At 47.9% G+C, this 20,826-nt stretch overlaps 1 protein-coding gene across 4 annotated transcripts in view; it reads left to right on the forward strand.

The window, feature by feature from the left end:
• Positions 1-20,826, forward strand: part of PPFIA4 (PTPRF interacting protein alpha 4) — a 69,745-nt gene that overhangs the window by 46,729 nt on the left and 2,190 nt on the right. The window contains exons 21-30 of one of the 4 annotated variants that reach the window (XM_036755244.1): positions 1,176-1,257; positions 1,889-2,089; positions 3,164-3,226; positions 3,905-3,931; positions 4,945-5,120; positions 12,247-12,344; positions 12,704-12,879; positions 15,067-15,135; positions 20,155-20,329; positions 20,635-20,750. In XM_036755244.1, the coding sequence (XP_036611139.1) occupies positions 1,176-1,257; positions 1,889-2,089; positions 3,164-3,226; positions 3,905-3,931; positions 4,945-5,120; positions 12,247-12,344; positions 12,704-12,879; positions 15,067-15,135; positions 20,155-20,329; positions 20,635-20,693 (1,126 nt within the window). In that variant the 3' untranslated portion in view covers positions 20,694-20,750. Of the gene's footprint in view, positions 1-1,175; positions 1,258-1,888; positions 2,090-3,163; positions 3,227-3,904; positions 3,932-4,944; positions 5,121-12,246; positions 12,345-12,703; positions 12,880-15,066; positions 15,136-20,154; positions 20,330-20,634; positions 20,751-20,826 lie in introns of those variants that run through there. The other 3 variants (XM_036755243.1, XM_036755245.1, XM_036755246.1) reach the window with 3 other exon arrangements.

Raw genomic sequence — 20,826 nt, forward strand, 5'->3', positions numbered from 1 at the left:
CTTCCACTTGCTCCAATCTAATTTTTAAGGTAGTATTTTCTTTAGTGGTCTTTTGGACCTCCTTTTCCATTTGGCTAATTCTGCCTTTCAAGGAATTCTTCTCCTCATTGGCTTTTTGGAGCTCTTTTGCCATTTGAATTAGTCTATTTTTTAAGGTGTTGTTTTCTTCAGTATTTTTTTGGGTCTCCTTTAGCAAGTCATTTACTTGTTTTTCATGGTTTTCTTGCATCCTTCTCATTTCTCTTCCCAATTTTTCCTCTACTTCTCTAACTTGCTTTTCCAAATCCTTTTTGAGCTCTTCCATGGCCTGAGACCAGTTCATGTTTTTCTTGGAGGCTTTTGATGTAGGCTCTTTGACTTTGTTGACTTCTTCTGGCTATACATTTTGGTCTTCTTTGTCACCAAAGAAAGATTCCAAAGTCTGAGTCTGAATCTGAGTCCGTTTTTGCTGCCTGGCCATGTTCCCAGCCAGCTCACTTGACCCTTGAGTTTTTCGTGGGGGTATGACTGGTTGTAGAGTAGAGAGTGCTTTGTTCCAAGCTTGAGGGGATGCGCTGTTGTTTTCAGAGCTAAGCTCTGCCACACCAGCACTCCTCTTCCCCCAAGAACTGCCAACCCAGACTGGACTCAGATCTTAAGCAGGTTCTGCACTCCTGCTCTGATCTGCCACTTAATTCCTCCCACCAGGTGGGCCTGGGGCCTGAAGCAACTGCAGCTGTAGTTCTGTAGCTGCACCACCCCCGCTGCCCCCAGGGCGGTGGCCAAACCGCAGACTCCTTTCAGTCTGTCCCTGCAGCTTTTCCCACTAACCTTCTCTGTTGTCTTTGGTGTTTGTGGGTTGAGAAGTCTGGTAACTGCCACAGGGTGCTAGGGCCTGTTCCGCCCAGCTCCCGGTCTGCTTAGTCCGGGCGCAGCCCACGCTGGGCTCTGCTCCCCTCTCCCAGCTCTGTGCCTGATAGACCTTACCCAGTGACCATCCAGGCTGTCCTGGGCTGGAGCCCTGCTTCCCTCTGCTATTTCATGGGTTCTGCAGTTCTAGAATTTGTTCAGAGCCATTTTTTATTGGTGTTTGGAGGGTCCTGGGGGAGAGCCCTAGGCAAATCCCTGATTTCTAGCTGCCATCTTGGCTCTACCCCTAATTGTTGAGAACTTCTGCTTTGCTTTCTTCCTGCCAGACACCAGCTTCTTGAGGATGCACGCCGGAAGGGAATGCCTTTTGCCCACTGGGATGGCCCCACTGTGGTCTCATGGCTGGAGGTAAGGCAGGGAAGCTGGTGAGACACACTAGGATATGGCTGACAAGGATATCCCCACTGGGGGAGGAGTAAAGGGGCCAAGACTCCCTGATTGGGGGTGTAATGTCCCTGAGACCTCTAGTGCTCATACCCTGGAGTCCTGTATTGTTGGCACAGTTCTTGGCAGTGTTAGGCTCTGTTCCTCCCAGTTATTTTGAAGTACCTAATTGCCATTGTGAATGACTTTCAATTCCCTTTTTGGCCAGGTGTTTGGGGGTAAGTTTAGGAAGGCTTCCCCAATGGAGCCCATTGTTCTGGGTCTGTTCCATTCTTACCAGAGATGCGATCCTTGGTAGGGCCTTTCTTCAAGGACTAACTAGGTATATGACCACAGTCAAATTCCTTAATATCCCTGGGGCTCCTATTCCTCATGTCTAATACAAGGAAGAGAAGATTCAGACTAAATGCCTCTAAGGACCCTTCTTGCTCTCAGATTCTCTGACCTCCAGGTTGCCTCAGTTCCTATAAGGTGGGTTCCTAGAGAGGAAGGCAAGAAGCCTGATGGTTAGCTACCCCTCAGTGATTCATGATTTTTGGGAAAAGAAGGGAAATAGAGTGTCTGAGAGCCAACCCACTCTCTTTTCTCTTGGCAGCTGTGGGTGGGCATGCCAGCCTGGTACGTGGCTGCCTGCCGAGCCAATGTCAAGAGTGGCGCCATCATGTCTGCTCTCTCAGACACGGAGATCCAGCGGGAGATTGGCATCAGCAATGCCCTGCACCGGCTCAAGCTTCGGCTGGCCATCCAGGAGATGGTGTCTCTGACCAGTCCTTCAGCCCCACCCACCTCTAGGACGGTGAGCAGGTGTCCCTTCCACCCAAGGACTTCCCGAGGGGGGTTGGCTCCTGGTCTTTGTCACTGGCTTTCAAACCAGGAAGATCCTGCCAGGCTGGAATTCCCCATACCTGTGGGCCTTGTTTGCCCCATTTTGGCTTTCTTGGGGAGTGCATTGAGTTAGTCTAGGTGCCCTCTCACAGCCAATGACACAGTCACAACCACTGTGGGCCTCAGTTTTCTTATCTGTAAAAATGATGTTTTTGGACTAGAGGATCTCCAAGGTTTCTTCTAGCCCTAAGTCTAGGATCTCCCTTCCTTCCTAGCAAATAGCATGGCTTATACCATTCTAGAATGGGCTAGGGTGGGGAAGTTTGGAGGGGAAGGAAGCAATAAAGGAAAGGGTTTATTTCATCTCTGTGGTCTAGGAAATGTCCATGCCCTCAGGGGCTTTTACTAGGAAACCTGATAATTACACTTTGGTGAATCATGCTTTTGAGGAAAGGGAGGAAAATGGAGTGACTGGAGGCTAACCTGTTTTCTTTTTAGAAAGGAAAAGCCCCTTTCCTGGTGCTCAGCTGTGCAGTTGTTTGACCTTTAGGAAAGCTCTTTTTGCCACTGTTATTCTTTCCGCCTTCCTCGGTTCTTGTACAGGACCTCAGCTTCTGTTCTGCTTTTCTTTTGGAAGACACAAACCTGTAATGATTCTTGCCCATCATCTAGGAGTCCTTTGGGGAAGACGCTCTGGTCTTCCTCGAGGGAAACTCAAGGCCGCTGATGGGAAAATATAATTGGCCAAGCAGTGAGCTCCTTCCCCCACACCCCCATGCCCCGATGTTTTGCAGTGAATAAGGATTTATCCTGATCATTTTGAAAAATCCAAGTGTTTTTCTCCTTCAGTGTCCAGTGTCCAGGAGGCCAGGAAATTAAGTAGCTTGGGCTGATTGGTTGTGGAAGGCCCCTTGGCAGGGAAGCACAGAGTGCAGAGACATGGCGTTATTGACTTCTCTCTGCCCTAGGTTCTGCTTCCTGGGGCTTAATTGTTTGACCATGGTCCCCTTTTCCTTCCCAACTTTTTTCCTCCCACTCTTTGCAGTCCTCTGGGAATGTCTGGGTCACCCATGAGGAGATGGAGACGCTGGCAACATCCACAAAAACAGTGAGTTTACCCCTCCACCCTGAAGCTTAGGAGTCAGAGTTAGGGGGGTGACTTCTAGGGATCTAGGGGCTCAGAGGGCACTGAAGCTCATGAAGCTTAGACCTGGGAGAACCCTTCCATCTTTGAAGTTGAGAGGAATGGGATGGGATGAGGGACAGGACTCTTCTCCATAGGGAGAGCTCATGAGCTCTATCCTGGGCTGCAGGTGCCCCAAAAGACACCCATGCCAAGGTAGGCCTAGAGTGGAGATAAACTGGCTCTCCTGGGCTCTGATGCCAGGGGGCCTCTGTGCCATAGGCACAGCTCCTTACATTGGATCATGGACCACGAGCAAGGGTGCGGCAAAGAGAGGGTCTGGGGACATCTTTACATTCTTACTGTCACTTTTTAGGAGAAACCCAAGGACCTAGCACATGTGTGTGTGTGTATGTGTGTATGTGTGTGTGTGTGTGTGTCACCCCCCAACTTTTCCAGATAAATACATAAAATACTCCCATCCATTTTACTGCTTACTCTTTTCCTCTGAGAGCCTCAAGTCCCACCAGTCTCCTTTCTCCCCAGTTCAACTGCAAGACCCCCTCCCTCTGCCCCTGCACAAGGTGGGGTCAATGCAGGTAAAGGTTGTGCATGAATTGACTCAGTCTGTTTCTCCTGACATGCTGCACTTGCTCCTGCTAGGACAGTGAGGAGGGCAGTTGGGCTCAGGTAAGATCCTCTGCATGACTTCCTCTGAGGATGGACGTGCAGGATGTGAAGGCCCCAGGAATTCTCTCTTCAACCCTTCTAGTTGGGGTCTACTCCTCTCATGCTTATGTTTTCATTTCTGGTTTTGTTCCCTAGAAGAGCCATCACTAGGCATTTCTGCATCCAAAGCAAGGTTTAAAAATTGTTTGTTGCCTTTTACTGTTCCTTGGAAGTAAAAAATAAATGCCCTAAAGGCCATGGGGAGCAGAATTTTCTGCCATTGAAAAATGCGCATTTTTAAAAAATGGCATTAAAACCTCCCTTAGAGTTTCCTGTTAAGTGTTGCATTCTAGATGTCTGCCTTTTATACTACTCTTAGTCTTACCTCCTAGAGGAAGAATCCAGAGACCTGGGGGATTGATTCCTTCGGGAGTGCCAGGACACCTGGCAAGGCGATGCTGGAGCTAGCTGGCTCCTGGCTCTTCTTCTGAGCTCGTCACATCAGCCCCAGAGCTGAGTCTCCTTCCCTGGAGAGGAGAAACAATACATAGACTGGTTGGTGTCAGTCTCCCCTGTCCCTTACCCTGCCTGGGAAAAGCACTGATCAAACAAGAAATAGCCCGTATTTAGAGAGCCAAGGCCCGAGTGGTAACCTGCACACTAAAGGCCAGATAATGGAGACTTGAGTCTATTTGTGGTTATATATTACCAGCTCTCAATGATTCACACTAAGCAACTTAAATACTTTGAGGATTCTTTGAAGGCCACACATCCAGTTGACCATCATCAGTCTGAGCCAAAGAGAAGGGAAGAAGGTGAATGACGAATGACCATCAGCTTAGGTCACTGAAAATAGATCCAATTTTAATCATCCTTTCCACCCCCTCACCCCTACTCCATCCATAAAAAGCTATAGCAGAAAGTCAATGATGAAACTTTTTTACTCCTTTCTGGGTACAAGTTGGATTAACAATTCTTCTAACCAAATGTGAATGCTGCAAATGGCTCCGTCCCTCACCCTTTTGCTCTGGCAGACCCTGGCCTATGGGGACATGAACCACGAGTGGATTGGGAACGAGTGGCTCCCCAGCCTGGGGCTCCCCCAGTACCGCAGTTACTTCATGGAGTGCTTGGTGGATGCCCGCATGCTGGATCATCTCACTAAGAAGGACCTTCGAGTCCATCTGAAGATGGTAGACAGCTTCCACCGGTAAGCTAGGGCCAGGAACCCAGGGGCACTTTGCCCAAATCCTTGTCTCTGGATAGGACCTTACGTCCCCCAGATTTGGTCATGGGCTGCCTTGCTATAGGGAACAAGATGTCACTACCTCACTCAGTATTACATTCCAGTGCAGCGGCTCTAAGCCTTCACTCTTAGGAAGGCCTTCATTTTTTGTTGACCCTTAGTTTCTCTGATTGTAGTTTTAAGGTGAGGGTCATGACTATCGCTTATCACTAAGAGTGTTCCAGGGAAGAGCTGGGATAACCACTAGACAGAGTTTCCATAGAGGGGAATCATCTTTTGTCTGAGACGTTGGGTTAAATGACCTCTTGAGTTCAATGAATTAATCAACAAGCATTTATTAAACGTGCCAGCCACTGGGCTAGATGCTGGGGATGCAAAGAAAGACAGAGGTACAGTCCCTGCCTTCAAAGAGTCCCCATTCTAATCGGGGAGACAACATGCAAATAAATACCTACATGTAAGACATACACAGTGTAAATGGAAGGTGATGTTAATGGGAAGGTACTAGTAGTGGGCGTGGAGTGGGGCTGGGAAGGGCCTTCTGCAGAGGGTCGGATTCAAGTTGAGTCTTAAAGGAAGCCAGAGTAACTGAGAATCAAGAGGTGAGGAGGGAGACATTCCAGGCAGGGGACACAACTAGTGCAAAGGTGTGGAGGCAGGAGAGGAACAGCCAGGACGCCTGTGTCTCTGGATCACAGACTACTTGGAGGGAAGGGAAGTCTAAGAACATTGGAATTGTAGGGAGGACCCAGGTTGTGAAAGCTGTCAAAAGCTAAACAGAAGCTTTGGTATTTGATCCTGGAGGTTTGATAGGGACGACATGCCGGAAGGGTTTCCCTCCCAGCTTTGAGACCCCATAGTTTTAAGTCCAGTTTCCTTTGACCCTTAAATGTTTAAGAAATTGAAGAATCACTTCCTTTTAGCAGTTCCTTCTCCAGCTCTTTTTTAGCTGGTTCTTTCAGGGCTGATTCTTGTTACTTTTCTCTTGACTCTGTATCTTTGCTTGAATTCAGGATTCACAAACTGAATCCACTGCCCAAATCAGGTCCAAGTAAAGTAAAAATGTTATTAATTAACCATCACTATATCATGGCCCTCTAGGGAAGGCTCCCCCAGACCTTTCTGTAAGCTTGGAGCCCCCTCAGAGAAGGATATTATTGAAACCTTCAACACTTTTATTCCCAGATGTTTTATGAGAGTTTATGGCCCATTGGAGCAATATTGTGCTTCAGGGAACTTGTGGGCTCTTGTCTGAACCCAAGACCGGGTTCTGTCATGTCCAGAGTTGATGGAGGGAATGGGGAAGTTTCTCTAAAGTGCATCTCTTTCTTTGCCTTGTGGATTTGTCTTAAAAGGCTTCTTGATTCCTAGATCATGGTTCACCGATCCTATCAGGTTAGAGTAGACCCTAGAGACACCCTCGATTCTGGCCCCTTCATTTTATAAGTGAGGAAATCGAGGCCTAGACTGAAGTGAGTCATACGGGGTCACACAGCACATTGGTGGCACCAGCCCTGGTACCAGAACTGAGCTCTCTTAACTTCTATTCCCCTGGGCCCTGCTGCCTTCTCTCCAGGAGTACCAGGATGAAGGATCTCTCAGAAGCAAAGGCTGCCTTCTTCCTGCTGTCAGAGCTGTAGGGTGCATCCTTTGTCTCCTGGAGAGAGCCTGCCAGGCCCTAGGCACCTGTTCCCTTCACTCCCCAGCTCAGTAATTGATAGGGAGGCTAGGGGGAGCTGGGCAGTTCTCCTTTCCCGTTCTGCTGACTGGACACATTCACTTTCTGCCCACACAACTGGAAGTGGGGGATGGAGTCTCTCAGTCCAACCACAAGGTTTTTTTTTGGAGCCCCTTCCTTCTTCCCAGAACCTTGGACTTGACTCTTAGAGTATTAGTTAAATACTACTCCCACCCTCCTCTGGTGCTGTGGACTTTCCAAAGTGCTTTCATCTCCACTGATCATTTTGCGTAACATGCCTTGGAGATGGGTCAGGCAGGGACTCAGAAAGAGTCCCTAAGAGTTTAATGGTTTACCCCCAAGCACACAAGGAGTGATTTCTAGAATCAAGGCTAGAACCTGGGTGTCCTGACTACCTCCCTAGCCCAGGCTCCTCCTCACTCTCCTATGCTGCCCAGCCACAGCTCTTTTCCATAAGGAGCTTGTGAGATGATGCCGGGGGAAAAGGCAGACTCAGCCTGAATATACCCTGGCCCCCAGAGGGGTGTGTGTGTGTGTGTGTGTGTGTGTGTGTGTGCGCGTGCGTGCACGCGCGAGCGTGCGTGTGTGATGGGGACAGGAAAAGGCCCTGCTTCCATAAACACTGAACATCAGAAGATTGAGGGCAGGGCTGGGATTTGAACAAGATCCAGAGCCGGCATTCTTTCTAGCATCCTCAGTTTTCTGATTTTTTTTCCATTATCCTCGCTGGTGAAGTGCCTACTATGTGCATTTGAGAGGCAGCTTGGTCTGGTTTATAAGGAAAGCGCCGGCCTTGGAGTCAGACCTGGGGTTGCATCTCGCCCCAGATATCCGGTAGCTTGGTGACTCTGGGCAAGCTGAAGCTATCTCACCTGTAAAATGGGACAATAATAACTGTAATACTTACCTAACGAGCTTGGTGAGAGAACTGATGTGATGAGCTGGTCCTTTGCAAACTTTAATAATAATTATTATAATAGTAGTCAGCATTTATACAGCTCATTAAGGTTTGTAAATTGCTTTACAGATGTTTATCTCATTTGATTAAACTCTGGGAGGTAAATGCTATCGTTATCTCCACTTCACAGATGAGGAAACGGAGGCAGTTGGAGGTTAAGTGACTCATCCGTGATCATAGAGTTAGGAAATCTGAGGCTGGACTTGAACCTAGCTCCTGTGAGTCCAGAGACAGGGCTCTTCCCACTGTTCCGTGCTTTTCTTTGTGGAGGAGAGAACATTAGGAATCCCAGAAAAGGTGGTCTCAGTATTCTCAGCAGAGCAAGACGTGAGGTCTATTGAGAGAGGTGAGTTTGTGGGGTTTGAGGAGAGAGGAGAAGGTTGTATTTAAATAGTTGTTTTGGGGGATGTAACAGGGAGTCAGTAATACCAGATTTCTGAATAGCAGTGATGACCAAGTTGGAGTTAGATGGTGTAAGTTTAGGTGAGGCTCAGTCTGCACAATTGTATGATTTGTTTCTGCCATATTCCACTTCTCTCCAGTAGAATCAGAGATGGCAGGTAGTGGGGGTTATGCAGATTGGGGATTACAAGCATGGAAACACAGGAAAGCCAGAGAAGGTCGGACAGAGACTCAAAGGTGATGGTGCATAATTGAAGTGGCTGACCACAGGGTCAAGATTTATAGAATCTCAGAGTTTAGAGGGTCCCCAGTGGCCACGTAGTCCAATCCGAAGGCTGCAAAAGGAAGAACGAGAACCCAGAACAGGGGTGAAAGGACTGGGAGAAGAGGGAGGGGTCAGAGTTCATGATGACAGTAAAACGTTGGTTCAGAGGAATGAGGCGAAAGGATAAGAGATAATGTTCATAGAGGGGAATTTCTAAGTTCAGAATCTTGGAGGTGGGACAGCTTTTGGTGTTGCTGAGGTCTGTGGTGGTGTGATTATTCCTTCAAGGGCTATGGTAGGGTGGATATTGAGGAGCTGAGAGACCAAGGTGTTAGAAGAGTCAGCAATGTGAATATTGAAGTCCTGAATTGGCTAGCAGGTGACAGGTCGGAGAGGAAGACTGAACCAAGTGCTAAAGTTATTGGAGAAGGCAGAGGAGTGTTCTGGAGGTCTGTCAGTGGCGGTAGCAAGGGTTACGATAGAATAACAGTGATCATAGATAACACTTATATAGTGCTTTGCATAGATTTTCTCATTTGCTGGGGAGAGGATGATATAATTGGACAGTGTGATTTTCAAAACAGGAAGAATTTTTGACTGATGATGGCAGCACATTTATGATGGTGGGTTGTAAAATGGATGAGTGAATTATGGAAGCCCTCTGGAGGGGGGTAGACTTGGGCTGCTATTAAAAGGAGGTTAAAAGTTGGGGTTTCTGTGAAGGGAAGTAGTTCCAGATATATGGAATAGTCTATGGGAAGGCTGGGAAGAAAAAAGAGGGAGAGGGGAGAAATGCAATAACAAAATTAGAGGAAAATCTATCTCATGATTCTAAGCAGAAAAAAAGCACTTGTCTCAATTAAGGAATCACAGAAATAATGGAAACACACAGACTTTATTTGGGTCTCAGTTTTCTTTAATCAGTAAGTTGAGGGGATTGTGCAGCACATGTCATCTGAATATAATGGCCTTTCCCAGCTCTTTTTAAAAAATTAATTTTAATGAGTTTAAACACCAAACAATGAGCATTTGCATATACATATTAGAACAGAAAAAGAGGATTGTACGTAAAATGCAGATCTTTATAATGTACAGCTTTCTAACTTTAAAAATACATGAGTCACTTGTAGCTTTGAAAGCTGTCCTACTTTCTGACCTTCTTTTTGCCCTTCCTTCTGTTCTTTTCTCTGGATTTAACAAAAACATACCACAATGACTTCGCTCCCTATCTCTCTTTCTCCTCCTCTTTCTCTCCCTCCCTCTCTTCATTCCTTTTCTTTCCTTCCTTCCTTCCTTCCCTCCTTCCCTCCCTCCTTCCTTCCCTCCCTCCCTCCTTCCCTCCCTCTTTCCCTCCTTCCCTCCCTCCTTCCTTCCCTCCCTCCTTCCTTCCCTCCCTCCTTCCTTCCCTCCCTCCTTCCTTCCCTCCCTCTCTCCCTCCTTCCATCCTTCCTTCCTTCCTTCCTCCCTTCCTTCCTTCCTTCCGTCCTTCCTTCCTTCCTTCCTTCTTTCCTTCCTTCCTTCCTTCCTTCCTTTCCTCCCTCCTTCCCTTCTTCCTTCCCTCCCTCTCTCCCTCCTTCCCTCCCTCCTTCCTTCCTTCCTTCCTTCCTTCCTTCCTTCCTTCCTTCCTTCCTTCCTTCCTTCCTTCCTTCCTTCCTTCCTTCCTTCCTTCCTTTCCTCCCTCCTTCCCTCCCTCACACCTTACCCACCAGTATCCCACCTTATTAGCAAAGTAATGGGCAGTATCTGCCACATCCAGGTGAATGTTGTTTATTTTCCCTTCCTTTTAGAAGTACTCTGTGCTAAAATACCTGTCACTACCAAGGAAGGTCTAGGGAAATCAAGAGCCTGATTCTTGCCCAGCTGGCTTTCCTTCACATTATAGTTAACTTAATTAGCTATTAAGTTAATAATGAATAAGAACTTAATATTACTATTCCCTAGCTGGCCTTCCATCCCTTAATAATAATGGCTAATAAGTATTAATTAATTAATAATCCACAATTGCTTAACAATAACAGCAGCAATAGTAGGAATTCTTCTCCAGCCTGCCTCCCCTCTCAATGAAGTTACTCCATCTCACACCTGCCTTAATGTACACGGTTCGTCATGCTCATAGCGACCACTTCGGGCTCTCGTTTATCTAACATTTCAAGATTCATAAAGTACTTTTCTCATCACAACCTTGTGAAGCAGGTTCTAGAGCCAGCTCTTTCCTCTCACCCTGACAGCTGTGTGGCCCAGCAAACATGGTTCCTGATGGCTCCTTCCTGGGGAGTCAGGGAGGGCATGGCTGACCTGGGCCACGTGTCCTGGGCACAGACTAGCTGGGCACATAGCCAGTCCCTCCAGTGCCACAGGGGCCGTGACCAGTACCTAAGGGCTCCTGGTGTCCTGGCTGATTGGGTGGGTGTCTCCAAAGAGAAACCAAAGTAGCGAGCGGGGAGAAGCCAGGACTGTCCTCAGGAGGTGCAGTTCTTATTCTAGTTCTTGCTCAGTGTATGAATTTGAACGAGTCCCCTCCCCTCTCTGGTCCTCAATTTTCCGGTCTCTAAATGGGAAACTCAGGCTGAGGGATGTCCCGGGTCCCTCTGACATTCTTTGTTTTGCTTTAAGCCCCGTCACCCCTTTGGCCGGTTTTCGCCTCAGCCTTGTCTGGTGTGAGAGTGCTCGAAGTGTACTGGGTACACCCCCAGGGCTGTCTTCTCCTGTGTGCAGGTTGGAGCTAAGGTGGTCTAAGTCTGACTCTGCCGGGTGCTCCTTGTGTGACCTGGTGTGCATCATAGCCTTTCCAAGCCTCCGTTTCCTCTCCTGTAAGATGAAGACTTTAGACTGTGCATTTCCAAGGTTCTCCTTTCCTTTCTAAATCCATGATCCTGAAGCAGGGGACTCTTTTCTCCTACCCTTTTTCTCTTGATCAGGGTTATTGTGGAGGCAGGGGGCATCGCATTTATGGTCATGGAAAGAGCGCTGATGTTTCTACCCCCATGACCTTGGATGAGTCACTTCATCTCCCTGGGCTTGTTTCCTTACCTGTGGAGGAGTTAGAGGAGATCATCTCTGAGGTCCCTTCCTGCTTTGATATTCTCTGAATTCTGGTGTATTGAGAAGACCATCAGACCTGGGTTCAAAACCTGGCCCTTCTGTCGTTGTGTCTTTGGGCAAATCACTTCTCTTCTCTGGGCCTCCGTCTTCCCTTCTGTAAAATGGGGAAGTCAAGCTAGATGATCTCTAGGGCCCTGCCGGTGCTAATCCTATGAGCCAACGACTCTGTAGTCGTCTTGGTCTTGACATTGCCTAGATGGAGTAGAAGGGATGTGGAAGGAGGCATCCCCAGAGTAGGGCTCCAGTGTGGAGCTGAGAGCTGGGTAAGAATGTCTGATGGAAGGGCAGGGGGGCATGAGTGGGCAGGGAGGTAGGCTCCTTCACTGTTGCAGGCAAGGAAGAGTAGCAGCAATATGTTCACCTGAGGCAAGGGGCCAAGGGTTGGAGAGAAGAGTGTGTGCGTGGAGGTGGGGATCCTCACTGGGGTTATGGGGACACTGTGGCACAGGTTTCAGCCAAGCTGAAATTATGTCAGGAGAGAAAGATGAGGAAGAGGAGGGAGTCTTTGGTGCAGCTAGCTCTAAGCTCCTCCTCTAGTGCATTGCCCCAGCCACCCCTACCCCTACCCTGGTTATAGAGTTCTTGCTGGAAGGGGGAGAGTTGCTTGCCTCCTCTTCCCTCCCACTACCACCCTGGGCTCAGTGCCATGCTTTGTGCCCAACAGGAGCAGCCTGCAGTATGGCATCATGTGCTTGAAGAGGCTCAATTACGACCGAAAGGAGCTGGAGAAGAGAAGGGAGGAGAGCCAGCATGAGATCAAGGGTGAGCTGGCTCCTGCCACAGGACTCCTGCAGCTGGGGGTGGGGGGAGAGAGGAAGTGGGCAGGGTCCTGGGAAGGGCCCAGCTATGCCAGCATTCCCTGGACCCCTGTCCTAGGGTCCTAGATTTAGAGCTGGAAGGAAACTCGGAGCCATGTTTTACTGATGAGGAAAGCGCAGCCCAGTGGAGGGACCTGACTCACCTGAGCGCATGGCAGGTGGTCAGTAACGGAGTCAGGATTCGAGTACAGGGTTTCTGACTCCACATCTGACCTGCTTTCTCTGCTGTATCACTTGGCTTCTCTGAGGGGCCTGGGCTGATGGCAGGACCACTGCTCTCTCTCTTGATCCTTCCCCCTCCAGATGTGCTGGTCTGGACCAATGACCAGGTGATCCACTGGATCCAGTCCATCGGGCTGCGGGACTACGCCAGCAATCTTCATGAGAGTGGCGTGCATGGGGCCCTCCTCGCTCTGGATGAGAACTTTGACCACAACACATTGGCCCTGGTCTTACAGATTCCTACGCAGAACACCCAGGTGGGCTGCCCTCCCTTGTCTTCCGCTTTCTGTTAGGTCAAGCCAATGTTCAAAATCTTGTTTCCTTAAGGCAAATAAAATTTCATGGGTGGGGGGGGGAGAGAGAGGGAGGGGAAGAGGGAGGGAGAGAGAGACAGAGAGGGAGAGAGAGAGACAGAGAAGCAGAGAAGCAGAGATAGAGAGAGAGAGGGAGAGAGAGAGAGAGAGAGAGAGAGAGAGAGAGAGAGAGAGAGAGAAGGAGAGACAGAGAGGAGAGAGAGACACAGAGAGAGAGAGAGAGAGAGAGAGAGAGAGAGAGAGAGAGAGAGAGAGAGAGACAGAGAGAGAGAGAGAGAGAGAGAGAGAGAGAGAGAGAGAGAGAGAGGCAGAGACAGAGAGACAGAGAGATAGATACTGAACTGTTCCAGGGCCTAGGAGGCTCTTGGTTTGCCATTGAGAGGAATGCAATGAATTGAAGCACATTTTAATCCCCATTAAAAGGAACTCTTCAATGGAGTCTTCGGGTCAACTCATGCCTGACGAAGTCCTTCTTGCCATCACATAGTGTCTCTGAGTGGTCTCAGCCTCCATCTTAGCTCTATGATTAAGTGGGTCAATACTCTTAAGGAGGCTGTTCCATACTACTCTATCCTCCATCACTCTTGGATCTATTCCCAGAAAACTGGGTAGAACCACAATGGCAATGAGGGAGGACCAGGACATAAGCCCATCAGAATTTCAGCCTTGATCCCCATGATTTCATTAGCCTGAGGTTCTATCCCTGACAGAGGTGCCAAGCGATGAGTTTTGGGAGGGCGTGACTGGCCTACAAAAATTAGGGTGTCTTCCTGATTTTTCTTTTATAACTCATTAGAAACTAATCACCCAGGAATTATTTGAATCTTCCTTGAATCTATTTATATTTGGGGTCTGCATAACTTTCGGGGGATCATTTTTCCTTTTGCAATTTTGTTTTTAGCCCTGCAAGGGATTGTAGAGATTATCTAGCACAGCAATCTCATTTTACAGCTGAGAAGTTAAGAGACTTTCCCCAGAAAACATGGCAGTGAATTCTGTGTGGGAAGTAGCACTTGCTTTTATTTGTCACAAAGTTAATCTATTTTAAGCATTAAGGTGGGTGGAGGAGAGAAGTCTGGAGTAGTCGGGGTCTGGTGAGCAAGCCCATTTTTAGCCTAGCCCCTGTCCTTCACCATTTTATAAACTCTGATCATATTTCCCCCCAGTTCTTATCTGTCATTTTGGGACAAAGAATCTCCACCCCCGATGGTTTTAGTCATCCTGCTTTGGACTTTTTCCAGATGTGTTGTTTGTATCTTTCGGGGGATATAGCAACCAAAACTATTCACAGCATTCCAGCAGTGAACTTGTTTTGGCTTTGTGCAAGGATAGGGTGATATTTGCTGATGGTACTCAGAAAGGTAGTGGCCATTTTGGTCATAGAAGCACACTGGGCCAGAGTCTTGGAAACCGACTAGAATGGCTGTCAGCTCTTCCCACAAGAACCCTCTTTCCTAATAGTTGTCTCAGTGTCTCTCCTATAATTTATAATCTGGATTATGCCCTCTGGTTACCCATTGTCCACATACTTATCCTCTCAAAGAACCTCAGTAGCTTAAGATGCATGCTTTTTTTTTTTTACTTTTAGAAATCATGTTGCCTTTCCCCCACTGTGTTCAGTGATCTTACCTTTTATTATAAATTCTGCCAGACTATACCACGAGTGAGTCTGTAGTTCTTAGGTTCTCCATTGAAGTCAGTCTCAATGATGGCTGGCAACACTTCCCAGGAATACACTTAACACAATGATAATAGCTCTTCACATTTATATAATCCTAAAAGTTTTACAAAGTACTTTTATATAACTTTATATATTACATATACGTATGTGTGTGTATGTGTGTGTATGTGTGTATATATACATATACACACATATATCTTTACCAAGTACATTAATATAACTAAATTTATAACCCTGAAAGTTTTACAAAGTTCTTTCATCACAACGACCCTGTGAGGTTAGTGGTAAAAGTATGGGGTCCTCTTTTTATGGATGAGGACATGAAGGCTTGTGCTTTCTCATCTAATGCATACTTCTCTTGTGGGTGTCCGAGGGAGTCTGGGGAGGGGCCTTGAACAGGGCTCAAGACTGTAACTCCTGTTCTCCTCGCTTCCTCCTGTTATTCCCAGGCCCGCCAAGTGATGGAAAGGGAATTTAACAACCTCTTGGCCTTGGGCACGGATCGGAAGCTGGATGATGTGAGTACTTAAACTTAATTGGAATTCATTTGGGGAGTTTTGGTCATTGTTGGGATTTGGCCTTCACAAGCCCTTCTGATACTAAGGATTCACAGTGAGGTGTCTTAAAAGATAAGAGGCTTGTTTTGTTTGGGCCCAGAAGGCAGATCTAGGGACACTGGGTCAAAGCTGCAAAGAGAGAAACTTAGGCTCAATGCCAGCAAAGAAGTGCCCACAGTTGCAACTGTCCCAAAGTGTCCCCAAAGCCTCCTTGGGGAATTAGCTTCTCCCTCAGTGAAGGTCTTAGGAGCAAAGGCTCCATGATTGTGTGATGGATATCCTGTAGAAGGGATTCTTGTTTAGTTATGGGTTGGGCCAGATGGTCACTGAGGCCTCTTCCAGCTCTTGACATTCTAGAGTTCTGTGGGAGAGGCACCAAGGCCTGGATAAGAAACCCTTGAACTCTTCGTAGGTGCTTATACCCTATTTTGCTTATGGACAGCTTTTTGGTCTCCGTAGGTTATGGTATATGAGCTTTTAGGAGAGGTTATAATGTATGGTAAATTTGACCATTGCCCCCTAAAGGATCAGAGTTTTCTCCTCCAAAGATCGTGCCATTGAGATCATAGTTTTTCTTTTGTATTTCTCTCTGAGATTCTCCCTCTCTTTATGGTAACTTCAGCATGGCACGTGCTCAGTTATCTACTTTGGGTCCAAAAACTATTTTGCTACAATATGTGGGGATCTCAGGGTACAAACTCTAAGTGGATGGCTAAATATTTGGGGAAGAAATTTGAGGCAGGAAGACCAATTAAGAGGCAATTCCAATAGTTCAGGTAACCAACCTGTTACTCAGTTCAGTTTGACACGGCTTAACTCATCAGTCATCTCCAATTTCACTTTCTAGCTTCCAGCCTTGCTCCTGCCCCTAGTCTAAGCCAGTGCCTTCCTGTCTCAGTATTCCTGATCTCCTTCCCACTTGCATTCTGCAGGCTCTCTTCTAGAGTGTAGGCCAGGCAGCCCGCCCCCATCCCCCCAATGGTAGTGTGTACCAACTGACAAAAATACCCTTGAACTTCTCTATTTACTTGACATGGTGCCTGCCCTGCTGTCTCCCTGCACCTCCCACCTGACATCCCACCCCATCACCTGCCAGTTCCTTTGATTTGTCCCTTGACTAATATGCTCACCTCCCTTCAGTTAATTCATTGTTATTTTTTCTCTGCTCACTCCAGCTTCTCCATTCCTCATAAAGCACCCTGCTCTCTGATTCCCATTTTCTCATACCAGCTTCATTTTCTCTCCTTTAGCCTCTCTGTGGTAGAATCTGTCAGACTTCCTGGTGAATGGTTCTTGTCTGCTTTAGCGGTATACTTCAAAGATCAATTGGTTAACCAACAGGCATTTCTTAAGTACTTGCTAGGTGTTGGGAGACTGTGGCCAAGTGAAACATTGCCTGTCCTTGAGGAGCTGACATGGCAGCAGGGGAGACCACATCCATCTATGCTTATCATCCATCCATCCATCTGTCCGTCCGTCCATCCGTCCATCCATCCATCCACAGCTCTCTCTTTACGTACATGTGTATATGCAAAACACGTACAAAGCTGCTCTCAGGCAGCCTCAGTGGATGGAAGGCTCCAGCCCCTGGGAAACAAAGAAAGGCCTCATGCGAAAGATCTGACTTGAGTTGAATTTAATGGAATTCTGGGATTCCACAGGTCAGAGTTGAGGAGGCAGAGCATTTCAGGCCTAAGGATCACCAAGGCACAGAGTCAGGATGTGGTTCATCATGTGTGAGGAATGGGGAAAAGGCTGAAGTAGCTAGAAAGACAGGATGGATAGGAATGTGACTGTCCATGAGGGAATGCATCTAATAATGTATTCTAATAATCTAATAAGTAATATAATTATAATAATTAATATAATAAATCTAATAATCTAATGAAATACAGTCAGCTGGAAAGATAGGATTAAACACCAAACAGAAAGGTTTCTATTTGATCCTAGTGGTAACTGGAGCTGACTAAAGTTTAGGGAAAGGAGTGATATTAGGAAAATCCCTTTGGCAGCCACAGGGAGCCATGAGTGGGAGGGGGAGACATTTGAGGCAGGAAGGCTGTTTACAGTTAGGAAGCTCCTGCAGTAGTTCAGTTAAAGGTACTCACTAGGGCAGGGGGGTGGGAACCTGTGGCCACATGTGGCCTCTAGGTCCTCAGATGCAGCCCTTTGACTGAATTCAAACTTCACAGAACAAATCCCCTGAATAAAAGGATTTGTTCTGTTAAACTTGGACTCAGTCAAGCAGCCTTACCCGAGGACCTAGAAGACCACATGTGGCCTCGAGGCTGCAGGTTCCCCAGCCCTGCCCTAGGGCAATTACTTTGTGTGTAGAGGGAGGATCCATGACTCCATCCATGTGAGTAACAGCTCAACCTCTCCCTGCCTGAAGAAGCTCATCACTTGACATTTCTGTAATCACAGAATCTAAGTGGTGAGATGGACTTTCAGGGTCACCTCATCTAACCCTTTCATTTTACAGAAAGGGAGACTGAGGCTCAGGGAGATTATATAATGTGCCCAAGGTCATTTAGGTAGTACTAGCAGAAAGCCAGGATTTGAAACCAGCTCTTTTAACTCCATATTTGGTGAACATTCCTTCCACAGCACCATGCTGCTTCTGTGGTTGTTTTTGCCTCAGTGCTTGAAGATTCTCCTCTATTTGTGGGAGGAGAGGTTTTTTTTTTTTTTTTTTTTTTTTTTTTTTTTTTTTTGCATAGCAGTGCCTTGGGGCCTGGAGTGGGTTTCTGATTTAGGAAAGTTGACCTTTCCAGTCAAGTGGGTATCAGATAACTTGCCTCCCTCTGTTTTCACCTTCAGAAATATGGCTGTAGTTCTCCTTATGCCCTCTGTGTTGTGTATCTCTCTTGGCTCTTAAGTCTTTCTGGTCTCTGTCTGTAATGTCAGCTCAAGGGAAAAGTGGAGCTGACTTTCTAGGTTCCATGCACCAGGGTGGAGATGTTGGTGATGTCATCTGGCAGGGGACATGGGAGGGCTGGGAAATACAAAGATTCTAGACAAAGAGAGCTTCCTGGAGGAGAAGATAGAGACCCAGGGTCTGGGCTGAGACTTTGTGATTCAGAGGTGGCCTGAAAATGGGGGAGGCTGTCACCTACTGACCTACCCACTATCTGCTAAAGGATCAAGTTCCTTCTGTTCAGAATTTTTCCAAGACTTACTTCCCAGCCTTCAGAGGGAATCTGACTATCCATGAGGGAATGTTGCTTGAAGTATAGTCAGTCATTTAACAAACACTATGTGCCAAGCACTGTGATAAGTGCTGGTTTATAGCAGGAAATCCCTCAGACTACCAAGGTAGGATTGTTAGAGAACACAAGAATTCAATTTAACAAATATTTTTAAAGTACCTAACAGACATCAAGGTACTGTTCTAAGCTTTGAACATAGAGAGGTACAACAAAGATCCTGTCCTAAATGAACTTATAATCTAATAAGGGAGGGAAAATGTACACAAATAAGTGTGATGCAAAAGGAGAGATCCAGGCAGAAGACTTCTGAGAAGTTGGAGGGAGAGATCACTTCACCCAGGCAGCGTGTGTGTTGGGGGGAGGGGATCTGGAAAGGTTCCAAGGATGCTGCACCCGAGTTGGGCCTTGGAGGAAGGAAGGGCCTTCAGAAGATGGAGAATGCTGGAATTGGGAGGGTGTTTAGTTCTCCCAAGAGCAGAGGCATAGAAATGGCACAAGCTTTGGAAACTTTTCTTGAACCTGAGCGTGAGTGGGGCGGGGCGACTCTTGGTCTGGGACAGGTGAAGGGTAGGCCCGTCTAGAGTCAGGGCATGGATTAAAAATGACCACTGAAGGATATTTATAGCCTGAGAAGGCCTTGATGAGCACAGGAAGAGTGCGTGTTTGTTTCTGGTAGCCAACACTGACAATCCTTTGAAGGGATGGCTGGGCAGGCAGTGGGGAGACTAACAACACCACAATAGTAATGATAATAATGACAGGGTGCTTTGAGGTTTGAAACGTGCTTTACGAATATTCTCTCACTGGATCCCCACGGCAGCCTTGGGAGATAGGTGCTGTTGTTATCCCCACTTTACAGAGGAGGAAATCTGGCGCACAGGGTTTAAGTGACTAGCCCAGGGTCACGTAGCTTGTGAATATCTGGAGAAAGATTTGAACTCAGGTATTCCTGACTCTAGGACCAGCGCTTTGCCCGCTGTGACGTCTCTGGTTAGCTGACTAACGGCTGATTTTGGCCAAGACCACCTATGACTGTCAGAACTCCATTGACCAGTCCAGTCCCCAGCATTACTCCAAAGAGAGAGAGAGAAGGAAGGAAGAAAGAGGCCTGCTGAAAGACTGCCCAGAAAAGAGAGGTGGTGGGAGTGGATGGTTCCCCCGTTCTGTTTTCTTGCGGCACGGAAGGTGCAACCTTGGCCTTGCACATAGAAGAATATACCTAGCTCATGGCACTGGTAGCTGGAAGCCAAGGGGATTCAGCTGAGAGGAGATACATAGGGAACCAGATGCCCAGTGCTGTCTCCACTTGGCTGGGTCTGGGAAGGACTGCACATTCACTAGGGCTAATGAAGGCCAGGATGGTGTGTCTGGTGGGGCCAGCTCTTCACTTTTCTCCGGGGGGAAGGGATGGGAGACATGTGGCTGGGTGGGAAGGCGTAAGGAGAGTGGAGATGCCAAGCCTGGGCTGGGATGGTTGGACCAGGGCAGCAGGATCCTCACAGAACTGGCCTGAGACACTTCCTTGGAGTCATAGGTCTGAGACATCCTGCCTTTGAGATCATGGAATTGAACCTACGCGTTATACCGATGAGGAAATAGAGGCCCAGACGATGAGAAGTGGCACATCCGAAGGTCCCAGAAAGGTTCCCACAGGGTTCGAAGGCAGATCCAGACAAGAGTAGATGAGGTGTGAGTCCCAGTTTGCTGAGGGTAGTGATTCCTCATGTTCTTTGTGTGTATGTGTGTGTACATGCATGTATCTAACTTGCAGGGTGAGGACAAGGTGTTCCGCCGTGCCCCATCCTGGAGGAAACGCTTCCGTCCACGGGACCCCCATGGAGGGATGCTCAGCACCTCAGCTGAGACCCTCCCCACCAGCTTCCGAGTCTCCACCCTGGGGCCATTGCAGCCCCCACCGGCTCCGCCAAAGAAGATGCTGCCAGAAGGTGAGCCGGCTGCTGGGGCATAGTCAGTGTCCAGTGGTCACAGGATCTCCCCCTGACACCCCCTCTCCCTGGTATTCAGAAGCCCAGCTATAGGGGGGACCAGAGATGAACGTGGTGGCAGTATCTGAGCCCCAGTCCTGCCATTCATTTCAGAAGGCTGGTTGCCAATCCCTGGCTTCCCAGTTCCCCCTGCTAATGCTAAACTAATGGTCTGGCCCTCCACCCCTCTACCCAGTGCTTCCCATGCCCCACCTTGCGCACTAACCCCTGCTCTGTGTGTTCTTGCTGCTTCTGACTCCTCCCAGCTGGGACATCAGGGTCACAGAGACTGGAGACCTCTACGGTTCGGACCTACTCCTGCTGAAATCCCCCCTACCTTCCCTACCCCGGGTCTGACGGGGGGGTGTGCCCGTGGCTCGGGGTAAGTGGGGGTAGGCCCTATGCCAGGCTGGGAATGGGCATGTGGGGCCATCCCTACTTCTGCCCACACAAACTCC

This window comes from Trichosurus vulpecula, chromosome 4 (genome assembly GCF_011100635.1).
Source record: "Trichosurus vulpecula isolate mTriVul1 chromosome 4, mTriVul1.pri, whole genome shotgun sequence".
In the NCBI taxonomy this organism is placed as follows: domain Eukaryota; kingdom Metazoa; phylum Chordata; class Mammalia; order Diprotodontia; family Phalangeridae; genus Trichosurus; species Trichosurus vulpecula.